The sequence below is a fragment of the Talpa europaea genome (genome assembly GCF_964194135.1).
Source record: "Talpa europaea genome assembly, chromosome: 9".
Taxonomy (NCBI): domain Eukaryota; kingdom Metazoa; phylum Chordata; class Mammalia; order Eulipotyphla; family Talpidae; genus Talpa; species Talpa europaea.
This window is the reverse complement of record NC_140076.1, coordinates 20686241-20707181: the sequence shown is the minus strand read 5'-3', so window position 1 is coordinate 20707181 and position 20941 is coordinate 20686241. Positions and strand designations below refer to the sequence as shown.

General features: G+C 47.9%; 1 protein-coding gene across 2 annotated transcripts in view; it reads left to right on the top strand.

The window, feature by feature from the left end:
- Positions 1-3751: 3751 nt before the first annotated feature.
- Positions 3752-20941, top strand: part of DLGAP3 (DLG associated protein 3) — a gene marked incomplete at both ends in the record, with an annotated part of 34534 nt that continues 17344 nt past the window's right edge. For both annotated transcript variants that reach the window (XM_084241549.1, XM_084241548.1), the window contains 5 exons: positions 3752-4858; positions 8955-9160; positions 9505-9577; positions 19818-20031; positions 20292-20605. In XM_084241549.1, coding sequence (XP_084097675.1) covers positions 3752-4858; positions 8955-9160; positions 9505-9577; positions 19818-20031; positions 20292-20605 — 1914 coding nt within the window. The remainder of the gene's footprint in view (positions 4859-8954; positions 9161-9504; positions 9578-19817; positions 20032-20291; positions 20606-20941) is intronic.

Genomic DNA, 20941 nt, shown 5'->3' with positions numbered 1-20941 from the left:
AATCTGTATCAGTTAAATCTTTTTTTTAAAGAAATCCATAAATTGGGCATCTCCTTTTCTCCTGTAATTTGAATTTCATTATATTGTTCACTATTTGGACATGGGGGGTTTAAAATCCAAAATAAAGGTTCACATGAGGGATTGCACTGCCTAATCTTTTAGTTTTTAAAGTGGATTCATATACATCACATCACTGGGTATGCATCAAAACACTGGGAGATAGGGGAGCAGGTGTCATTAGGTGTCACTTGTCTAGTGTCACATACTTTCAAGTCTCGGAGTTTGTGCTTGTCATTAGTCAACACTGCCTATAGGGTATTGATAGGGGAGTTGGGTATTAGAATATTGGTGAATGGTTTTTCTGGAGAGGAGCAATACTGGCCTAGTATTCTAGTCCTCTGAAACTAGAACCGAGAGAACATGGATAGATATTAAAGAGACTAAAGTTTGATAAGATCTCAATGGAGGCTCAGTGACTTGGCATCAGTGCCTGTGTGAAGTGAGGGGGAGGGGAACCTGGGAACGTTTTTTTTTTCCATTGGGAAGCTCAGCATGAGGCTCCAGTTTGATGTGACCACAGACAAAGCAAATGGGATGGTCTGGGTTTCTGCCAAAGGGGCTTATTGTGCTTTGAGTCTCAGACAAGAGTTCTGCCTGAGGCAGGAGGAGGAGGAGGAGCATGCCATGGATGAAGGAGGGGGTTATAAGAGCTCTTCAAGGCAGGGAGATGCTTCCAGGGGCTTGCCCATCCACTGCTTATGAGGCTGAAGTCATTTCAGCTTCCCCAGAGGAGGACAATGGAATAGAACAGTTGTCAGAGTCCATGGTTGATATCGGTGTGGTCACCATTGTCTCCTTCTAAGCAAGATAACCATTAACCTCTCCAGTTCCTGCCAGAAGGTGGGCCTGAGGCTGGCCATATCTCATTCTCTCTTCAATGGAAGATTCCCAGGAGACTCCACAGTCTTCATTGCCTCAATCCCTCAGTGTTAGGAACTTCTTCCTGATGTCTGACTATGTCTCTCCCACTACTATTAATTATGTCCACAAAGCTAGCTCTCTCCCTGACATCCCTGTGTCTAATAATGGCATCATTAGTCTTCTAGTCACAGCTGCTGCAAACTTCAGAGTCATCTTCCTTTCTGACTTTCTCCCCACCTCTTCCGAGTATTTGCCAAACCCTAAATGTCTGCTGGAACTCTCCCAGTGCACCCCTCAGATTTTCTTACTTGTCCACCTCTTCTGCCTTGTTCCCTGCTGTTTCTTCCCCTAGGAATTCTCTCCCACCACGACCTTTGTCTGTGGAATACACTGGCATCTTCTTCTCTGCTCAAACACATTTCTCTTCCTCAATTTCTCTTTTTGGATCCGATATTGCCCTTATTTGAACTAACCTAACATTTTGGTATCTTTTCAATACAGCTATTTATTCATCCACTTAGTCAACATTTATTAAAGATTTGCTCTGGGTAAAGCCCTGAGTTAGGTAGTGGGGATCCAGGGTTAAATGGGACTTGATTCCTACCATGCAGAAGACCACATTCCAGTTGGGGAGACAGAATCTGAAATGAGACCATTTCAATGCGGTGTGATAGCTGCTTTCATGGTGGAACCCAGGGTGTTATAAAAGCTCAATAGAGAGTCATAACCCAGAATAAGAGTACAGAAAGTCTTTGAGGGAAGTGGGGCTTTATATGAGTAAGTGTTAGCCGGGGGAAAGGGTTGGTGGGTTGGATGAAAGGAGATTCTAGGAGGAGGGAACAGCTTGTGCAAGAATACAGGGACCTAAAACAACTCTGTCATGTGACAGGTTGTTCCCCATAGACTATAATCTCCCTGTTCACACTGAAATCACCTCTACACACTTCTCTCTCAGTCTTGCTTATGGTAGTTGCTCAACAAATGTTTGCTGAATGAAATCGTATCTGAGGGCAATGAAAATGCAGTGGTTCAGCACCATGGACAGATCACACAGACACCTGCAGTTGGAGGTAGTCCAACCTGTAAGCTCATTAGCATGCATTTGCATAATGAAACCAACTTCATTTCCCTTGGGGTCCAAAGACTCTGCATCAAGGGGGAATCTGATCAGTTTTGGTTTGGGGGGTTGGGAAGGAGACTGTCAAGGCCAATTGCTTACCACCATTTTCTTTACTATCAGGAGCCAGTGGTCCTGAGCCTTCTGAAGTTAAGATTCTGCCTGCCGGTGGGGATCCTGACACCAAGGATGGGACATCCCAGACGGTGAGTGTTAGGAAGGTCTGGGAAATGAGGATTAGATTCGTATTCTCAAATCAGAATCACTTGGATTTGAATCTTGATTCAAAGTGACTCACCCACTTGCCAGCTTTGTGACCTCACCTTTTCGAGCTCAGTTTTCTCATGGATAAATAAGGATAATATCTACACACAGGATTTCAATGAATAGGATTAGACAACATTAAGTATGCATAGTCCCTGATACATAGCAAGTGCTCAGGAAATAGTAGGAGATGAACTGTGAGCAGGATCTGGAAGAAGTCTGAAACACTGTGGGTATGGGGAAGTAGTGGTGTGGGGGTAGGATGAGTCTCTGAGGTGCTGCTGTCTGGAGTCTTTGAGGCTGTCATACCCTCCTAGTCAGCAGATGGCCCAGGAGCCTGGTCTCTGGTGAAGGAGGGCGCCGTCTGCCAGCTCCTCAGTCCTTGTCCCTCCTGCTGACACCCCCTCCTGCCATAGCTCCTGTATTGGCAGCTCTAGAGTCCTGATTGGAGGCAGTTCTTGCTGAGAGATGACCTCTCTGTCCTGTGGCCGTGGCAAGCCTGGGATGGAGGCCAGGGGCACTGGTTCCAACACTCTCTCTCCATCACCTCCATGCCCTGCCAGCCCACTGTTCCTGGGAGGAGAGACTGACTCCTGGGTTCCAGTTCCAGTTTAGGATCCTGATGCTGCCTTGAACAACCAGCATTTCTTCACTGTCGTTTCTTCTCCCTTCATGACTTCCCCTCCACTGGAATGGGGGTGGTGTTGTGGGGGTAAAAGGCAAAAGGGAAAATTTCACTGGGGAATATTTGGAAGCTGGAAGAGGAAAGAGGAGTCATCTCAGGTTATTCCTTCCTATATCAGTCCTGGGGGCTGGGAGAATGAGCCTACAGCCAGATGGAAGGAACAGGGTGTGGAAGGGAGGGAGGGGCTTTCCTTCAGAATCCTGCTGGATATGTAGATTTGGGGCCAGTGTTCTCTTTGGTTTCTGCTGCTGGGAGCCGAGACCCTGAAGCCTGGCTTTTCACAGCAGTGGAAGTGGGTAGGGATAGGGCGGAGGTGTCATTCCAGATCAGTTTGCCTAAAGAGAGCTTGTTAAAAGCTAGTTCACCTAATGACTGGTTTCTGTGGAATTTTTTTTTTTAAATTGTCTGTTTGGGTATCCTTTTATTTTTGGCTACCTAAGGATTTTTAAAAACCCATTTTGGCTGAGGGCATTTCTTGGGAATAAGTATTTATCAAATTCACAGCATTTGATGAATGATGGTGTTATTTTGTCTCTGTGCTTTTGTCTAGTACGACTGTTTTAAGGACTTTTAAACCCATTTGTGAAAAGATAGTACAATTAATCACAATAAGTGGATATGCATTACTTAAAGGGACACAAGAATACCTGATCAAAGAGTTTTAGGTGAAGCAGTCTGTTCATTCTGAATTCCCTTTCTCCCTGTCTTCCCAGGAGGTTCCTGGGGCCTGGCCCCCAACACTATGAAGAGCCCTTGCTGAGGCCATGAGGGGTTACCATGGCGACCGAGGCAGCCATCCCCGCCCAGCCCGCTTTGCTGACCAACAGCATATGGACGTGGGCCCAGCTGCCAGGGCCCCGTACCTGCTGGGCTCCGGGGAGGCCTTCTCCACCGAGCCCCGCTTTTGTGCCCCGAGAGCTGGCCTGGGACACCTTTCTCCCGAAGGGCCCCTAAGCCTGAGTGAGGGGCCATCGGTAGGCCCTGAGGGAGGGCCTGGGGGGGCTGGGGTTGGGGGGGGTAGCAGCACCTTCCCCAGGATGTACCCTGGCCAGGGTCCCTTCGACACCTGTGAAGACTGTGTGGGCCATCCACAGGGCAAGGGTGCCCCCCGCCTGCCTCCGACACTCCTGGACCAGTTTGAAAAGCAGTTGCCAGTTCAACAAGATGGCTTCCACACACTACCATACCAGCGAGGTCCAGCAGGGGCGGGGCCGGGGCAGGGACAGGGGTCTGGCAATGCCCCGGAGGCCCGAAGCGAAAGCCCCAGCCGCATCCGGCATCTGGTTCATTCTGTGCAGAAGCTCTTTGCCAAGTCCCACTCTCTGGAGGCCCCAGGGAAGCGGGACTATAATGGGCCCAAGGCTGAGGGAAGAGGTGGCTCTGGGGGAGACAGCTACCCCGGCTCAGGCTCTGGAGGCCCCCACACTTCCCACCACCACCACCATCACCACCACCACCACCACCACCAGTCCCGGCACAGCAAGAGGAGCAAGAGCAAGGACCGCAAGGGGGACGGGCGGCACCAGGCCAAGGCCGCGGGCTGGTGGAGCTCTGATGACAACTTGGACAGTGATAGCGGCTTTCTGGCGGGTGGGCGGCCCCCTGGGGAGCCTGGTGCTCCCTTCTGCTTGGAGGCTCCAGATGGGTCCTACCGGGACTTGAGCTTCAAGGGGCGCTCGAGCGGGTCAGAAGGCCGCTGTCTTGCCTGCACTGGCATGTCCATGTCACTGGATGGACAATCGGTCAAGCGAAGTGCCTGGCATACTATGATGGTCAGCCAGGGCCGGGATGGATACCCAGGGGCCGGGCCAGGCAAGGGACTCCTGGGTCCAGAGGCCAAGGCCAAAGCCAGGACTTATCATTACCTGCAGGTGAGGCTTTGATGGGGATGGGAACTGGGTCCTTAGTCCTCATAGTGTTGTCACCTAGGAAGCTGTGGAAAGGGTTGAATGGGAGCCAGTTGTACCCATGATGGAAGGTCTGGAGGCAAGGAGGCTCTGCCCTGCCTCACTGTTTCACATAGAGCCTCTTTTGAGACCTCAGTTTCCCCATTGTGCAATGAAGGGTCTATTCTGATATTGTCAGTGCCAGGAATACTTCTTGATTTACTCTGGACGAGTTGTGCTGGCCTCTGTCTTAGGAGGTGGGAGGCAGACAGAACTGCATAGCCTTCCTGGCTGCAGCTTCCTTCAGGGCTGGAGGTCAGCAGTTGAGAAGCCATTTTTCTGCCCCCAGGCCTTCTCCAAACCTCCTTTTTGCTCAAATCTGGGTGGTCCAGATATTGTTTGAATATGAAGGTCAGTTATTTCTGGAATGTGCCACTGCTGGCATTTGTCCCTGTGGGGTACCTGCGGTAGGATGGTCTGGGGGGCTTGGAAGACCCCTGGGATCCTGCCCTTGGGATTTCCTAGGTTGGGGCCACACTGAAATCTGAGCCCCTGATTCAGTGCCATGCCTGTGGGTATTGCAGGTGATAACTGGCGTGCTGTCCGCATCTTCTCTCAGCACCTCTGTGGTGTCTGCAGATGAGGCTAGGAGCCCTGACTCCTTCTTATGGAGTCTTCATCCGTCTCACACTCCCCTCTCCATCTTGTTGAAATGCCGTCAGGGGCTCTTCTCACTACTAACCTTCCTCTTCTCTGCTTTAAGGCCCCACCCAAAATCTTCTGATGTGTTTTCTTGAGCCCATAGTTTTAGGAGGAAAAAATCAATACAAGTTCTAGAAGTCCAACAGATTTAGGATTACCCCCCGGACCCATATTCCACATAGTGAATTTCAGTGAGCATTTCCTGGGGGCTGTGGATCCAAAGATAAAGACACAGATTCTGCTTGTGAGGAGCTCACTTTAGAGGTGGGCTCGACAAGGAAGCAGAGAGAATATAGCGCCAGGTTGGGATAGGGCAGGAGGGAGCCTGGGCTCTATGGGAGCAAAGAAGAGGCACTGCCCCACCCGAGGCGATGGTGGCCAAGGTTTGCAGAGCAGATTCTAGGAAAAGCATCCCGTGAGCTGAATGTCTGAGGAGGAGCGAGAATCAGTGGAGTGCAGAAGTGGATTAAGAGGGCACCAGGGAGAGGCTACTGCATGTCCATAGGAATGGAGAGTGGAGATTGCATGTATCTTTGGGGGTCACTGGCCTTACTGGGAAGCTGTTCACACATTAGGGCTTTCCTGGGTGGGGAAACACCCAGGGCCACAGTGGAAGCAAGAATGGGTGGGAGACCTACTGGGCAGTTGGAGACCTCTGGGTTAATCTTGGATTACCCCTTCTGGGCCCCCCACCCTGGGTAGAGGGGTTCTTTAAACTGGGAATTGAATGGTGCAGCAGAAAGGGCTGCTGAGCAAACCTGAGCTTTCCTGTATGGGAGCCCTCACCATCCCTGGAGCCTTGCTGCCACTCCGCTGCTCCCTGCTGCTTCTCCAGGGCTGCCCTGACCTCCCTGGGGGCTTCCTTTTTAACATGCACCTCACAGTGTCCTGCAGAGGAGCAAGGAGCTCTGCAGTGGCTACAGAATAGGAACCCTGCAGTGTGGCAAAGCGCACCCTGGCTGTCCCATCTGCTGGATTGCCTCTGCTGCCTGTGGCTCCTTTCTGTAGAGTATGGAAGGAGGAGCACCCATTTGGGTCTGGTGACCCAGGGTATCTTAGGGCTGGGCAGCCTCAAGCCCATTTGGGGGGGAGCATTAAGGTGCTGCAGGGACCCTCCAGATAGCCTGGTGCTCTCCTGGCACAGAAGGGAAGCTGGCTCTGTCAGGCTAGGTGCCTTTTTTGGATTCCCAACTCTTTCATCGAGACTGTTTCTCTCACTAGACCCGAGGTTTCCCTCAACCTTCTTTCAGAACCCCTCTTTCCACTTGGAACCCTGGTTCCTTTATGGAGCCACATCTCCCTGTGTTCTCATCTTCTGAGCTTCCATCTTCTCATGAGTCCTGCCCTTACTGGTGGGATCCTTCCTGGGGCCCACCCCATCCCTGTGTCCTTGTTCTCACACTGATCTTTGTCCCCTCACCTAGCCTCACCCCCAGAGCCTTTGTCCTGTCTGTGATCCCTGAACTCCCTTAGAGTCCTCATGGCGACCCCATTGAACATGTTCTTTACAGCAGGTGTTTTAAATCTTCTTACCTCCCCCAGCCCCTCCCCCGTGCGCCATTTATACCTCATTCTATGCAGTGTTTCGGCCTCCCTGTGATGCGTCTAGATCCCCAGGCACTGTCAGCCCCTTCCACTTGACTTCGAGGAGAAACCAGGACCATCCATCCCAGGCTGATCCCCCCCAGCAGGGCTTGAGCTCATCTCCCCAATACTGCCTCTATCCCTGAACTGTCGTCCCTTCTCCCCCACCTTCAAGGACTGTCTTCATCTTTGCCAGCTCCTTCTCTCAGCCTGAAAACATGCCAAGTCTCTCTCATCCTAAAAAAGTCCTTTCTCCACTCACACCGTCCATCTTGTCTTTCCTACATGTCCAGGCTTTTGGAGGATAGACTCCAAGTCTTCATTTCCATCCTCGTCTTTACGAGTCTGACTTCCACACCACTGTCCTGCGAGTGTCCTGGCAGGAGTCACCACCCGTCACTGGAGAGCTCTCCTTGAAAGCTACCCTCAGTCCTTGTATAGTTCTCTTTGACTGAGCCATCACTGTGTGCCGGCCACTCTATTGGCTCATTTATCCTTCCCACCAACTCTGTCATGTGGGCACAGTCATCGCCACCAAATCACAGGTGAGGAAACAGAGGCTTAGGTGTCAGTTTTGCTGAAGTTCACTTAACTAGTCGATGATGGGGCCAGAATTTGAACATGGATCTACCTAACTCCCAAGCCCGAATTACTAACCTCTGAATGCACCGTGGCATTTGACATTATCAACTCCTTTTATTCTTGAAATGTCTCCTGTTTCTGTGACATGGCATTCTCCTGACTTCCCTCCTACCCCTCTGCCCACTCCTTCTCAGGTGACTTCATAGGCTCCTCTTCCTTTCTCTGCAGTCCCTTTTTAAATGTCAGTGGATCCCTCCCCAGCTTTCGCTCCTCTTTCCCCTGGGCTGTTTCATTCACTCTTAAGGATTCAGCTGCCGCCCAAGACTCCCACATGTCTGCCTCCAGCCCGGTTCTCTCCAGTGAACTCCAGAACCCAACATCCAGCCATCTGCTGAGCAGTTTGCTACCAAACTCAACGTGCTGAACCCTGAGCATGTTCCCTTTCCCCTAAACCCATTTCCCTGGGATTCTGTGGCTCGATGAGCGACAGCTTCATCCCCCAGGTCCTCAGCCAGCAGCCTCCCAGTCATCCTCAACTCCTACCCGCCCCCTCACCCCCCACGTCTAATCAGGCTCACTGATGCTCCTTAACACCTCTCATTTCCATCTCCTCTTCCCCTCCTTGTCATTGTCTTAATTTAGGCCTCATCATCTCTTGCCTGGATAACAGCATCAGCCTCCTAATTGATCTCCCTCCTGGCACTTGAGCCCCTGCCCTGCTCCCGGCCCTCCACAGTCCAGTGTCTGTTTAGACTGTCAGAGTGCTCTTTCTGAAACATAAATCTGATGTCACTCCCCGGCTTAAAACCCTCTGTGGCCTCTTGCAGAAGGGAGGGGGAGAGTGAGAGGACCCGGGTTCTAAGCAGGGTAAGAGATGAAGAAGAAGGGGTGGAGGTGACTGAGTTCAGGTGACACTTCACTGCCGGGGGTGGAATAGACGCAGGTCACTTTCACCTCTGGTCTTCAACCCTTCGGCACTTGACAGCTCCCAGACTCTCACGCAGCCCTCAGTTAAGTACCAAAAGGTCCATGGAGGATGGTGAGGCATCTGCTGTAAGGGAGAGGATGACTGAGACCTGCCTCCTGCTCATTTCTGGGTCCCCCTGAGTGTGGGCCAGGGCAGAACGCCACTCACTGGCGGAGGGGACGGAGGGTCCTGGCTTCTAGATTTCCTAGGGAGGAGTCTGAGAGACAGAGACCCCTGTCCCCACAGGTGCCGCAAGATGACTGGGGGGGTTACCCTACGGGGGGCAAAGATGGGGAGATCCCCTGTCGCAGGATGCGGAGCGGCAGCTACATCAAAGCCATGGGGGATGAGGAGAGCGGAGACTCAGATGGCAGCCCCAAGACATCTCCCAAAGCGGTCGCCAGGCGCTTCACCACCCGCCGCTCCTCCAGCGTGGACCAGGCCCGGATCAAGTAAGGAGGTGGGGGCAGGGTGGAGAGTTATGGGGCTGAAGAGCTGACTCTAGGTCCTGCAGGAGATGTGTGCAGCGTGGGTAGCACATGGGTTCTCTGCTTAGGGTTCTGCTGGGGAATCCCGAGCTGCTCCATATAAAGAGGGGGTTCCTGGTGCATGCCCCTGTGGGAGAGTCCCGTTACCCAAGAATATCCTGGGGGATCTCTGTAGGTTCCTGAGGGGTGGAACCTGCTCAGGGCCCCCGGTGCACTCATTCCCCCCTGCCCCCCTTCTCCCTCTCCCCTTGCCTCCCACCCCCCTCAGCTGAGCCTTGTTCTGAATCTGGAATTTTAACCTTTCCCAGCTGCTGTGTCCCACCCCGGATCCACCCCAGGAGCTCCATCCCTGGCTACAGCCGTTCCCTCACCACTGGACAGGTAGGGAGAGGCCAGTATGCTTAAAGGAAAGGGTGGGAAGGGGATCCCACCCACTCAGCCGAGGCCTTAAAGTCAGAGGTCTGTCCATGGAGAGAGCACATGTCTGGTTTGGGGGGGTGCTGGGAACCCTGCTTGGGACTCCTGGGGCAGATTGGTAACCCAGGGGGTCACGTCTTTCAAAACCACCGAGTGTTCTCAAAGTGATGAGCTTGTCAGGGCAATGCCAGTTCTCTGAGGTTCCCCAGCCCTGGCCTGATGCTTTTCCAATGCAGCCATAAGCAAAAGGCAGGATTGAGTGTGCAGCGCTGCAGTGTCAGATGTGCTTGGGGCTTGAGTTCTTTCCCCATCCCCACCCCTGTGGGACCATAAGCCAGACACCCCCACGCTCCCAGCCTCCCATTTCTCATCTTTAAAATGGCAATAGTAGTGATACTTACCTCACAGGGGCTTTGTGAGAGTTCTGTTGATATTTTTTAAATGTGAGTTCCATGTCTAAGTTTAGACCGTCCTCTTGACTAAAGGAGGCAGTGTGGTTTAGTAATTAAATGCCTGAGATGGGTTTGAATTCCCACCCAGCTACTTACCAGCTGAGTGACCTGGGGCAAGTTACTTGACTTTTTGAGCCCCACTTCCCCTGTTTAAAAATAGGCGTCATAATAGTGTTCTTGGCCCATAGCCAGCACGCAGTAAAGGTTAGCTATTTTTGCTGTTTGCTGGGGGAAAAGAAGCGATGCAAAAGACTGTCCACATTGGCTCCTATTGTTTGCTGCTCCACATTTCTTTGTTACATTTCCTGAATCAGGGAATCTGATTGGCACAGCTGTCTTTTCACATCAGACCAGCCTGTGTTGCTAAACCCACTAGTTAATGTTCAATTCTCATTTTACTTGCTCCATCAGCAACATCTAACACATGATGACTCTCCTTCCTGAAACCTTATTCAGTTGGCTTTGAGGACACTTTCAGGCTCTCCTACATACTGCTGTCTCTGTCTGCTTAGTCTGTGTCACCTGTGCCTCTGTAACTCTCCAGGATCCAAACACTGGGTTTTTCTAGGGTTTCGTTCCTGGACTTCTCTCTCCACCCACTCCTTACGTGAGTTCACCCAGGCTCATGGCTTTGAATATTAATGAGAGCCTGATGTATGTCTCCAGCCCAAACCTTCCCCTAAATTCCAGGCATATGTATCTAACACTGTATTGAAATGTCACGTGGAAATATAGCAGACATTTCAAAAAACTTAAGATGTCCAAAACTGAACTGCTGGAATAATCTCTGCCCTCACCCCTACCCCCAGGCCAATACTGTGCTCCACCCACTTTCTTCTCCATTTCAGATAATGTCAATATTATCCTTCCAGGAGCTCTGGTCTAAAAGCCTGAAGTCAATCATGATTTCTTTCTTTCGTTCACATCTCACATCCAATCATTTAGCAAATCCCGTTTTAGCAGATCTAACCACTCATCACCATCCCTGCTGCCACCGCTCCAGTCCAAGGCCCATGTTTTTTGTCTGGACTGTTGAACCACCTTCTGGCTTGTCTCCTGCACTCTCTCTTGCTCCACTTCATTTTCTCTCAATATAGCCATTTAAATATAGATCATTTAAAAATAGAATTATATCTACTCAAAAACCTACTCAGAGGAAAAGTCAAGGACTTTCCTCTGAGTTATAAGGCCCTGCATGATCTGGCCCTTGCTACCTGAGTTCCATTCCTAACTCTGTTCTCTTTTCCCACCCACTCCAGTCATGCCAGTGCCCTTGCAGCGCCTCCCACACCACAGGTGTGGGAGCCTTGCATTTGCTGCTGCCTCTGCCCTGGTCTCTCTTTCCCAGACACTCCCATGGGCTACTCATGCATTTCTTCCAGGTCTTTTCCCAGATATTCTAAAGTTAAAAACTTTAACCATACCCAACATTTTCTGTTCCCCTTTCCTACATTTTCTCTCTGCTTCTTAGCACTTTACACTATCTAACACCCTGTGTACATTACACATTTCTCCTGGGACATATGGTTCATAATCCCGGCTTTACAGAAGAAGAAACAGGCTTAATGCACCAGAGATGTCACCCCATTATTTATAATAGTGCTTTTTGCCCTTAAGTCTATTTTTTTGTTTAATATTTTCATAGAACATCTTTTCCATCTTCTACTTTAAAGCATTCGTCTCCTAATGTCGTGATATGTCTCTTGCAAATAGTTGATATATTCTATTTTATATCATTTTGATAATTGCTTAAGAGCTTAGCTCCTTCATATTTATTGTGATTATTGATGTATTTGGACTTATTTCTCATGATATTTTGAGTCTTCTGTTTGTCCTATCTTTTGGGTGATACTTTTCTACTCCAAAGCTGCCTTCTTTGAGGCCATTTTGGTTTTCTTAATTTTTCTCTCCCTCAAATCCCACACTGGTTTGGCAGTAATTTACTCTTTTTAGTTACTCTTATGATTTTCATATTCATATGTGATTTAGAAGTCTAAAGTTGGCAATGTCTACCCTCCTGCTGAACAATGCAAAGATCTAAGGACCCCCTAATTTTCATCATCTCTTCCCTTCTTACATGTACTTGTTGACCAGTAGTTTAGTTCCATCCTTATTTCACTTCTCCAAATTGGTCTTTATTATTGTTGTTATATTTTATGCTATCAGTACTTGATTATATAGCCTTACATTTTTATCTCACTCCACAGTATACTTTCATACCTTTCATTCCTTCCATTAAAGAATATTCTTTAGTGATTTTTTTCAGTGATTGCTGGTAACACACACTGTCTTTAACAAAAACAGTTTACCTTCATTACTTAACATAAATAGCTCATGGTGGCACTCTAGGTCAACATTTATTTTCCTTCAGAATTTAAAAGATATCCCTTAGTCTTCTGTCTTCTGTTGTTGCTGTTGAGAAGTTTGCTATCAATATAATTGACTTTGTAGGTGATTTTTATTTCTTTTCCATTGCTGTTGTGATCTTGTCTTTGATTTTGGTCTCCTACAATTTCATATGATATGTATATGTGTGTTCACTAAATCTATAGGTTTATAACTTTTATCAAATCTGGAAAATTCTCTCGTGGTTACTGTTTACTGGTACATCTTTTTGCATTTGTTTATTTTCAGCTTCCTTGCTTTTTTATCCAACTTGACAATCTCTGTCTTTCAAATTGGAGCTGTTATCCATTCACATTTAATGTGATTATTGATATGGTGGACTGTGTCATGTCACATTTGCTCCTTTATTCTTATTTTGCTGCCTTCTTTTGTATAACATAAGTAAATAAGTGAAATTTAAGATATAATTAATAAGGTAAGGTAGATGATATACTACCGAAGAGAAAAATAGCAAACCAAAAAATATGCTGCTCATAGCAGAAATCTAGAAAACTTAAATAAGGGACCAGGAAAAAGAATAACTATAAGAAAGTAAAAATCAAAATCAACAAACAACTATGAACCAGAGACACTCTATGGGGCATGGGGGGTGGGGAGGGGAGGGATTGGGGTCAAAATAAGGGGGTCGCAATTGTATGGGAAATATAAAAATAAAATTTATAATAAAAAAATAAATAAATTAAAAACAAAACAAAACAACAACAACAACAACAACAAAAATAAAGATATGCTGCTACCCAGAAGGCAGCACAGAGAGGGAAAGAGATGGAAAACATGAAGGAGAGGTTAAGGAAAGAATAAAAAATTCCCACATATAATTACACACATGTGACTAATAAGAGTTCCATTATAACGTAAGTTTCAGGTATGCAGCTTATAAATCAACATCTATATTACTGATCACTTTTTATGCTGAGTCCTAGTGAATTTTCTATTTCAGTTATTGTACTTTTTGGTTCCAGAATTTCCACTTAATTTTTTTTTCTATGTTTAAAAAGGCAATTTATATCTCTTTGTTGTGATTTTTCTATTCATGAAGTCATTGTTGTCCTATTTCATTTAAATCTTTAAACATGATCTCCTTTAGTTCTTTGAATATGTTCATAATAGCTTTTTTGTAGTCTTTGATAAATCAAATGTTGAGGGACATTCACATTTTCTTATTTATTTGCATGTCTCGAAATTTTTTGTTGAACAGTTCAGATAATATATTATAGCAACTCTGATTTTTATTTTACCTCTCTAAGATTGTTATTGCTTTATTTATTTGTTTGTTAAGCCCTGGACCAAATCCGCGAAATCTATCCTGCCAAATGTAGCCTCTGGTGTCTCCTCTAATTTTTTTCTTCCATGTTTTTATTTTTAAGCCTGGTTTCCTAGGAATTGCTCCTGCATCTGCATAACTTAGTGTTCATCCAGAGGTTGGTCAGCTGTTGTACTCAAAAACCTCTAGCCAGTCAGATTTCATCTCTTTCATCTCTGCTTATGGCTCTATGTGCAGCCTGGGGATACAAACTTCAGGCTTGTTTTCCAGCCTGCTTTGACTTTGACTGTTCACAGGTTCTCTAGCATTTCCTCTGCACAAGTATACAGACTCCATTGTTTAAGGATGTATGGGGGGCTTGGGGCCTCTCTGATTTTGTTGTGCATGTACCCACCCTCTAGTTAACTAAATATATATGGAGAGTTTATCAAATCATCTATGGCTTTCTTACCTCCTGGGACTCCCCATTAAATCCCCGGCCAGTCTGCCAGTCCATTGGTTGCCCCAAATAGCACCAAAACCTAGCCTAGCAGTGCTGCTGGTTATTACTACTCTTGACACTCTAATTGACAATGCTCTAAATTAAGTGAATCCACTTTGACATGAGCATCAAAGCAACTGGTTTTCACAACCTGCTACACTATGGTCAAACTCTTACAACTGACAGAACTAGGAGCCTGGGTAATGGGCACAGTCTCAGGAAAGGATACCACATACTGATGTTGTTCTTACCCAAAGTTCAGTAACTTTAATAAATGTTTCCTTGCTGTAGACCTTTGGCTGATTTTCAGAGTGATAAAATGATTGTGTTTGACAGTTTTGTGCAACTTTGTGCTTGTCCTGAGAGAGATGATTTGGTGTCTTTTTCATTGTCATTCCTGAAGTCAGAAATCTGGAAAATTCTCAACCATTACCATTACCTCTTCAACACTCTAGTTTATCCCCTGGAATGCCCATGTGCAATTGTACTTGTGCAATTGTACTTGGGAACTTTTTACTCTTTCCTTCATGTATATATTTTTTTAAATAATAAATTTTATTTTTATATTCCCCATATAATTGCAACCCCCCCATTCTGACCCCAATCCCTCCCCTCCCATCCTTCATGTATATTAACCCTCCCTTCATGTTTTCTATCTCTCCCTCCCTATGCTGCCTCCTGGGTAGCAGCATATCTTCTGGTGTGCTGTTTTTGTTTTTTTTTTTCAGTCGTATAGCATCTACAATTTGTTAATTGTTTCTGAAGTTTCACAGATTTTTTTTTCCATTTTTAGAAATCTGATTTAGTGCCTTTTCAAATCTTTCTAGTCTCTTTTAAAAATCAAAGCTTTCACTCTCATGTTTTCAGCTATAGAAATTTAAAACATAGTTTAAAAGCTAATCTGCTTTAGCCTAGGTAACTCTAGCTACTGTAAAAAATAAACCCTGAATTCTCAATGACTTAACTCAATAAAGGTTTAATTTGTGTTTATATCACAATTAATATTAATTATCTATTGCAGCTTAATAAATTACCCCCCCCCCAAACATACTACCTTAAAACTACACATATTTATCCCTTCACAGTTTCTGTGGGTCAGTTTAACTGTGAGCACAGTTTAGCTGGGTTCTACCTGGATCAGTTGTCTCACAAGGCTTCAGTCAAGGTGTTGGTCAGGACTGCAGTCATTTCAAAACTTGCCTGTATTAGAAAACTTAAATAAGGGACCAGGAAAAAGAATAACTATAAGAAAGAAAATATCAAAATCAACAAACAACTATGAACCAGAGACACTCTATGGGGGATGGGGTGGGGCGGGGAAAGGAGGATTTGGGGTCAAAATAAGGGGGTTGTAATTGTATGGGAAATATACAAATAAAACTAAAAAAAAAAACTTGCCTGGAGCAAGATCCACTTCAGCCCTCATTCACATGGCCATCAGAGGCCTGAGAACCTTTCTGGCTCTTGGTCAGAGACATATGGGACTCAAGATAGAGCTACTTCCAAGATAGCACCTTTCTTCTTTCAGAACAACAGTGGAGGTTCAACAGTGGAGGTTGAAAGAGGTGTCCAAGATGGAAACCACGATCTTTTTGCATCTAATCTTAATCTATTCTAATCTGATCTCAAAAGTATCACCTCCACTCCCCCCGGGCCTCCCTGGTGGCCCAGCGGTTGAGCGTTGGGCTGCGAAGCTGCCTGCAGCCTCTTGCAGCGCCGGTTCGATCCCTGGCCACCGGTGAGGGTCCCACATAGCGCGCAGACCTCTCCTGCCTCGCCCGCTGCTCCCCTCAGCAGTGTACTTCTTTGGTCTGCCTGTTCTGTGCCTTGCTCTGGCTCTGGTGAATTCTCTCACCCTCCCGCGCTTCTGACTGTACCCAGTGCCTGTATAAATAAATAAATAAATCTTTAAAAAAAGAAAAAAAAAGAATTATAAAAAAAAGTATCACCCCTATTTTATTCATTAGAAGTGGGCCAATAAGTCTGGTTCACACTTGGGAAAGGGGCACACAGTTGTGAATGCAGGAGGTGGTCTTCCTTTGCAGCAGTTGGGGCCATGCCAGACACTAAGAGTGGCTTATCTTCAATGGAGTTTTCTCTGTGAGAATCCCCAAGTGGTGGGGGTAAAGGGGTGGGAGAGTAGGAGTAGATCCTCAAAGAACTATTTTGCAACTACTTCTGTTAGATTATTCCAGGTCTGGGAGCATTTTATGTTCCATTTAAATTTGGGTGGAGGCGTCTGGCCCATGTAGGCCCATACAAATACAACATCTAGTATCTATGTGAGGACCTACTTTGTGGGTACAAATCCTTAGAGATTTGCCTCCATCCCACCCACAGTGCCTAGGCTACAGTCTAGCTTCTTTGTCGTCAGTGATGATAATTGATTTTTTTTTCTAGTCTACCTTCTCATCAAAGGCTTGCCTGTTCTTCCTTTATGTAGGTTCTCCTTTCTAATTCCATGCTTCATGTGGGCCCAGAACCTTATTCTTGCTCTTGAGTGGGTGTTAAAACCTAAGCCTTTTGGTTTGAGACCAGCAACCCCTGCCCCCACCTTTTACCTCCACTGGGCTTTTTGCAGCATTGACTCACACAGTTAATATTCTGATTTTCCAGTCTCCTCTTTGCTTTTGTCCCCTGGGGAATTATCTCGCTTTCTTGTGAGCTCAGCTATGCATATAAAACAACATTTGCTATATTTTATCCGGTGATTTGGAGTGTTTTGAAATGGGAGGGTTTTCTGAGGTCACCTAAACTAAATGACCGATGTAAAGTCTGCAGTATGTTACCTAGCCCCGAGCTGGACCCACCAACTCTAGCTAGCACGGTTTTCAGTTAGACCCAAACAAAGTATTTTCTTCTAAATATCTCACACTCCTGGAAGTATTTTGATTTTGAGTCTGATTTGGAGAAAGACTAAGATTCTCATTTCCCAAGAGGATTCTGAAAGCTGCGGCTGTGGGGAGCAGGGTGGAAGGCAGTGCAGGGATAATAGAAGAATTCATAGCACAATGTTACAGTTTTATAATCACAATACAGTAAAGATCAACTCAGGTGCAATATTCCTCAGAGTCTGTACAAGTCTGCATTTTCCCTTGGGCCCTGGTCCCTTGTTGGAGTGCCAAAGCTCCTTCTACCCAGTTGAGATGGAAGGTATGTGGCCTTTGGGAGATCATCACCCTCTATCAGCCTTGGATTGTGTGGGTCATGGGAATAGCTTATGGTTTGGATTTCAAGAGCTTAAGAGCCCCAGGGAAAGAGAAGTCTCTGAGTGGTATTGTCACTGAGATCTAAGAAACTTCTGTTACTAATAATAGTAGCTGATGTTTATTGATCATCTGCTCTATGCCAGATATGAGGCTTAGTGATTTACACACTGAAGAGGGCAGGAGATATAGAGGTAAGTTGTAGAGTGAGATTCCTTCCATCCCTGATGTCCAGACCTGAGGCCAGAATACTCTTCAGGGGTTGGAGATCAGCTCTTCTATGCTCCAGGAGGGACCCTCTGGGCTGGATTGGGTCTAGTTGGGGAGTATCTTGAGCTTGATGTAGCAATAGCAGGAGTCAGAGCTTCAAGAAATACCCTGGCAGGTGCTGGTCCTTGGCACCCCAGAAGTCCAAGAGAAGAAACTGAGAGGTAGACTCATAGTAGTCATGGTGAAAGCCACAGGAGTGTGACTTCTGCAGGTTAAAGTGGATGCACTTAACCTTTCAGGATCTTGGGTTGAGTTTTCCTTGGTCTATGATTTCTGTACACTGGTAATGAGGCTCCTTTTGAAGAAAAACTTTAGAAAGAAATCCAAACAGTCCTTCATTTTAATTACTGGGTCCACATTGGAACAACTGAATCAAATCTCCAATAAATAGGGCTCTAAACTTCTGAGCAGCCAAAGCAAAGAACAACCTATAGTTAGAGAGCTCTGGCTTCAGATCCTTGGAGTGGGGCCTAAGTTAATGCAGGTTTCACATGCTCCCCAGGAGATTCTGATGCTCAGTCAGCCTAGCCTGAGAGCCAGGAAGCCAGACATTTCACTTTGGTTTTATCACTTACAAAATGGGCATCCTTGGACAGTTTGTAGGCCCCCTCTGAACCCTAACTTGCCCACTGGTAGAACAGTATGAAAATATCTGCTCAATTTGAGGTATATTCTGTTATGCTTTGAAGCTAAGTTGTAGAAACACTGAGCTGTATTTTACATGTGGATCACGCCACTCCTTTGGGCCCTTGTTGACTGCACATAAATTTGATGTTGTGAGTCTTTCCTGAGAGATGGCAGAGACAGCCATGGGACATTCAGCATGAGGATGCTACTGAGGACTGGGCCCATGACATCATCCCGTGGCCTCTGCATAATTATTCTTGGAAGCACGTCTCAGTTTCAGTGGCAGGAACAGTTGTGGTTCTCATGAGCACCTGGGTTCATCAATTGGGCCTCAAGTCCTTTACAAGTGACTGATGGAGGAGTTGCTATGTGCCACACCTGCCCCAAGTGCCTCACAAGTTTTTCTTTGAGTCCCCTCAATGGTCCTATGAAGATGCTACCACTATCCTTCCCCTTTGACAGGTGAGTCCTTAACAATTTGAAATAACGCTCCCACACTGCTAGGAAGTAGCAGAACCAGCCCTTGTGTCCAGGGTTGTCACCTCCTCATAGCTCATGCGGGCAGTCACAGGCTGTATTGGTTGGTGCTTTGGCTGCTTGGAAGCTCAAGATCAAATGTGACCCATCCTGTGTTCTGGGTATAGAACTAACTTTTGCACCACTTTCTTTTCTTACTTTTTGTTTCTGTCCCTTTGAATCAGTTTTCTCATGTAACACAAACAAGCTGCAGCCTCTGTGGTATATTTAGTCTTAGTGCAGTGTTAATGTGACGTGGTTTTGTGAGCAACCATTCCTTTTCCTTACTTGCTTTATTATTTTTAACACCATAGATTCTTCACTGCAGAATATCAAAAGCAAAAGCCAAGACCCTCATCTAGCAATGGTTGAACTTTCCTTAAAGGATGAAGGAAGGGAAGGGACCAGCAGGCCAAACCAGAACCCTAGTTATTGGGCAGAAGGTGGGAGGCTGGGAACATTTGAAGGTTAATACTTTTGCTCTGAACACCTGTTAATTTCCATCCTGTGGCACAGTATGTGTCTCCATAGGTTGCTGCCAATCACAATTGTAATATAGTGGATTATGAATAATAAAATAAAAGGGGTTCTTCTCTCAGCCCCTACCCCAACACTGGGCAGAAGGGTGGATGGTGAGTCCCGGTCCTCTCTCTCCAGTCCAGCAAGAGAAACGTCAGTGCTGGGACTAAGTTGAGAGGAAGTTAGGGTGCTCCCAGTCAGGCATCTGGAAGAGGCATAGATAGGGTGGAGGGAGGAATATTTAGAGGCAAGACTTGGACCCCAAGTCAGGCCTGGGGAGCAGCACAGGGTAGAGGTGCCTCCCTCTTGCTTTGTAGAGAGCGAGGGTTCCTTTTAGTCCAGATGCAGAAGAGTCAGAGAAAAACCGTGCAGATCCAGATAGGTTCCTAAGGCAAAGCCTTCAGTGACCCCCCTCACAGCCCCCCAGCCCCTGCTAACTGACCTTCCCATGCTCTGCCCCTAGCTCAGCGATGAGCTGAGCCAGCAGCTGGAGGCCGTGTGCGGGTCCGTGTTCGGGGAGCTCGAGTCCCAGGCTGTGGACGCCCTGGACCTGCCCGGCTGTTTCCGCATGCGGAGCCACAGCTACCTCCGGGCCATCCAGGCCGGCTGCTCTCAAGACGACGACTGCCTGCCCCTCCTTGCTGCCCCTGCCTCTGTCTCAGGGAGGCCCGGCTCCTGTGAGTACGCCCTCTCTGCCCTCCCCCGGCCCTAGGGTAGGAGAGCGCCCCGGTGCTAGATCTCCCCCGCGGAGCTGTGCTGTGTGACGCTGGGCAGCGTCTTGGCCTCTCTGGGCGGGCTGGGGAAGACCATCCTCGGGTCTGCACGAGGCAGCGCGTGGGGAGTACTCGTGGCCGCTGGGTCCTGTGGTGTGGAGGGTCACAGTACTTGCCAGGACCCCTTTTTTTCACCCACTGCGTCTTGCATTCGCGGGCCGCAGCCTTCAACTTCAGAAAGGCCCCGCCCCCCATCCCGCCGGGCAGCCAGGCCCCGCCCCGCATCTCCATCACCGCCCAGAGCAGCACCGACTCCGCCCACGAGAGCTTCACGGCGGCGGAGGGCCCGGCCCGGCGCTGCACCTCCGCCGACGGCCTGGACGGCCCAGCCATGGGCGCGCGCACCCTGGAGTTGGCGCCGGTGCCACCCCGGGCCAGCCCCAAGCCCCCTACTCTCATCATCAAGACCATCCCCGGCAGGGAGGAGCTGCGGAGCCTGGCGCGGCAACGCAAGTGGCGGCCGTCCATTGGGGTGCAGGTATGGAAGCGGGAGGTGTGGCCCCAAAACCGGTTGGGGATGGGTGGATGGGGTTACCAGCGGCATTCTGGATTCGTGGGCCTTTTCCTTGACTTGCTCTGAGCTGCAGGTAGCTCTCACACCTGGTCGTCGACAGGGCACCACCAGCCATCCCAACCCACAACCTTGTCCTGGCACCGTCTCCCCTCCTGGCCAGCAGGGTGGTGCCCAGAGGTTGCCACCTTGATGCTGCTGACCTTCTGGGTCTCGCCTCTTGTGCAGGCAGATTGCAGGGTCTGTCAGCTGGCTTGGGGCTCAGCCATTGCTTGTCCTCCCTGGGAAGGGCTTTCTCCCTGG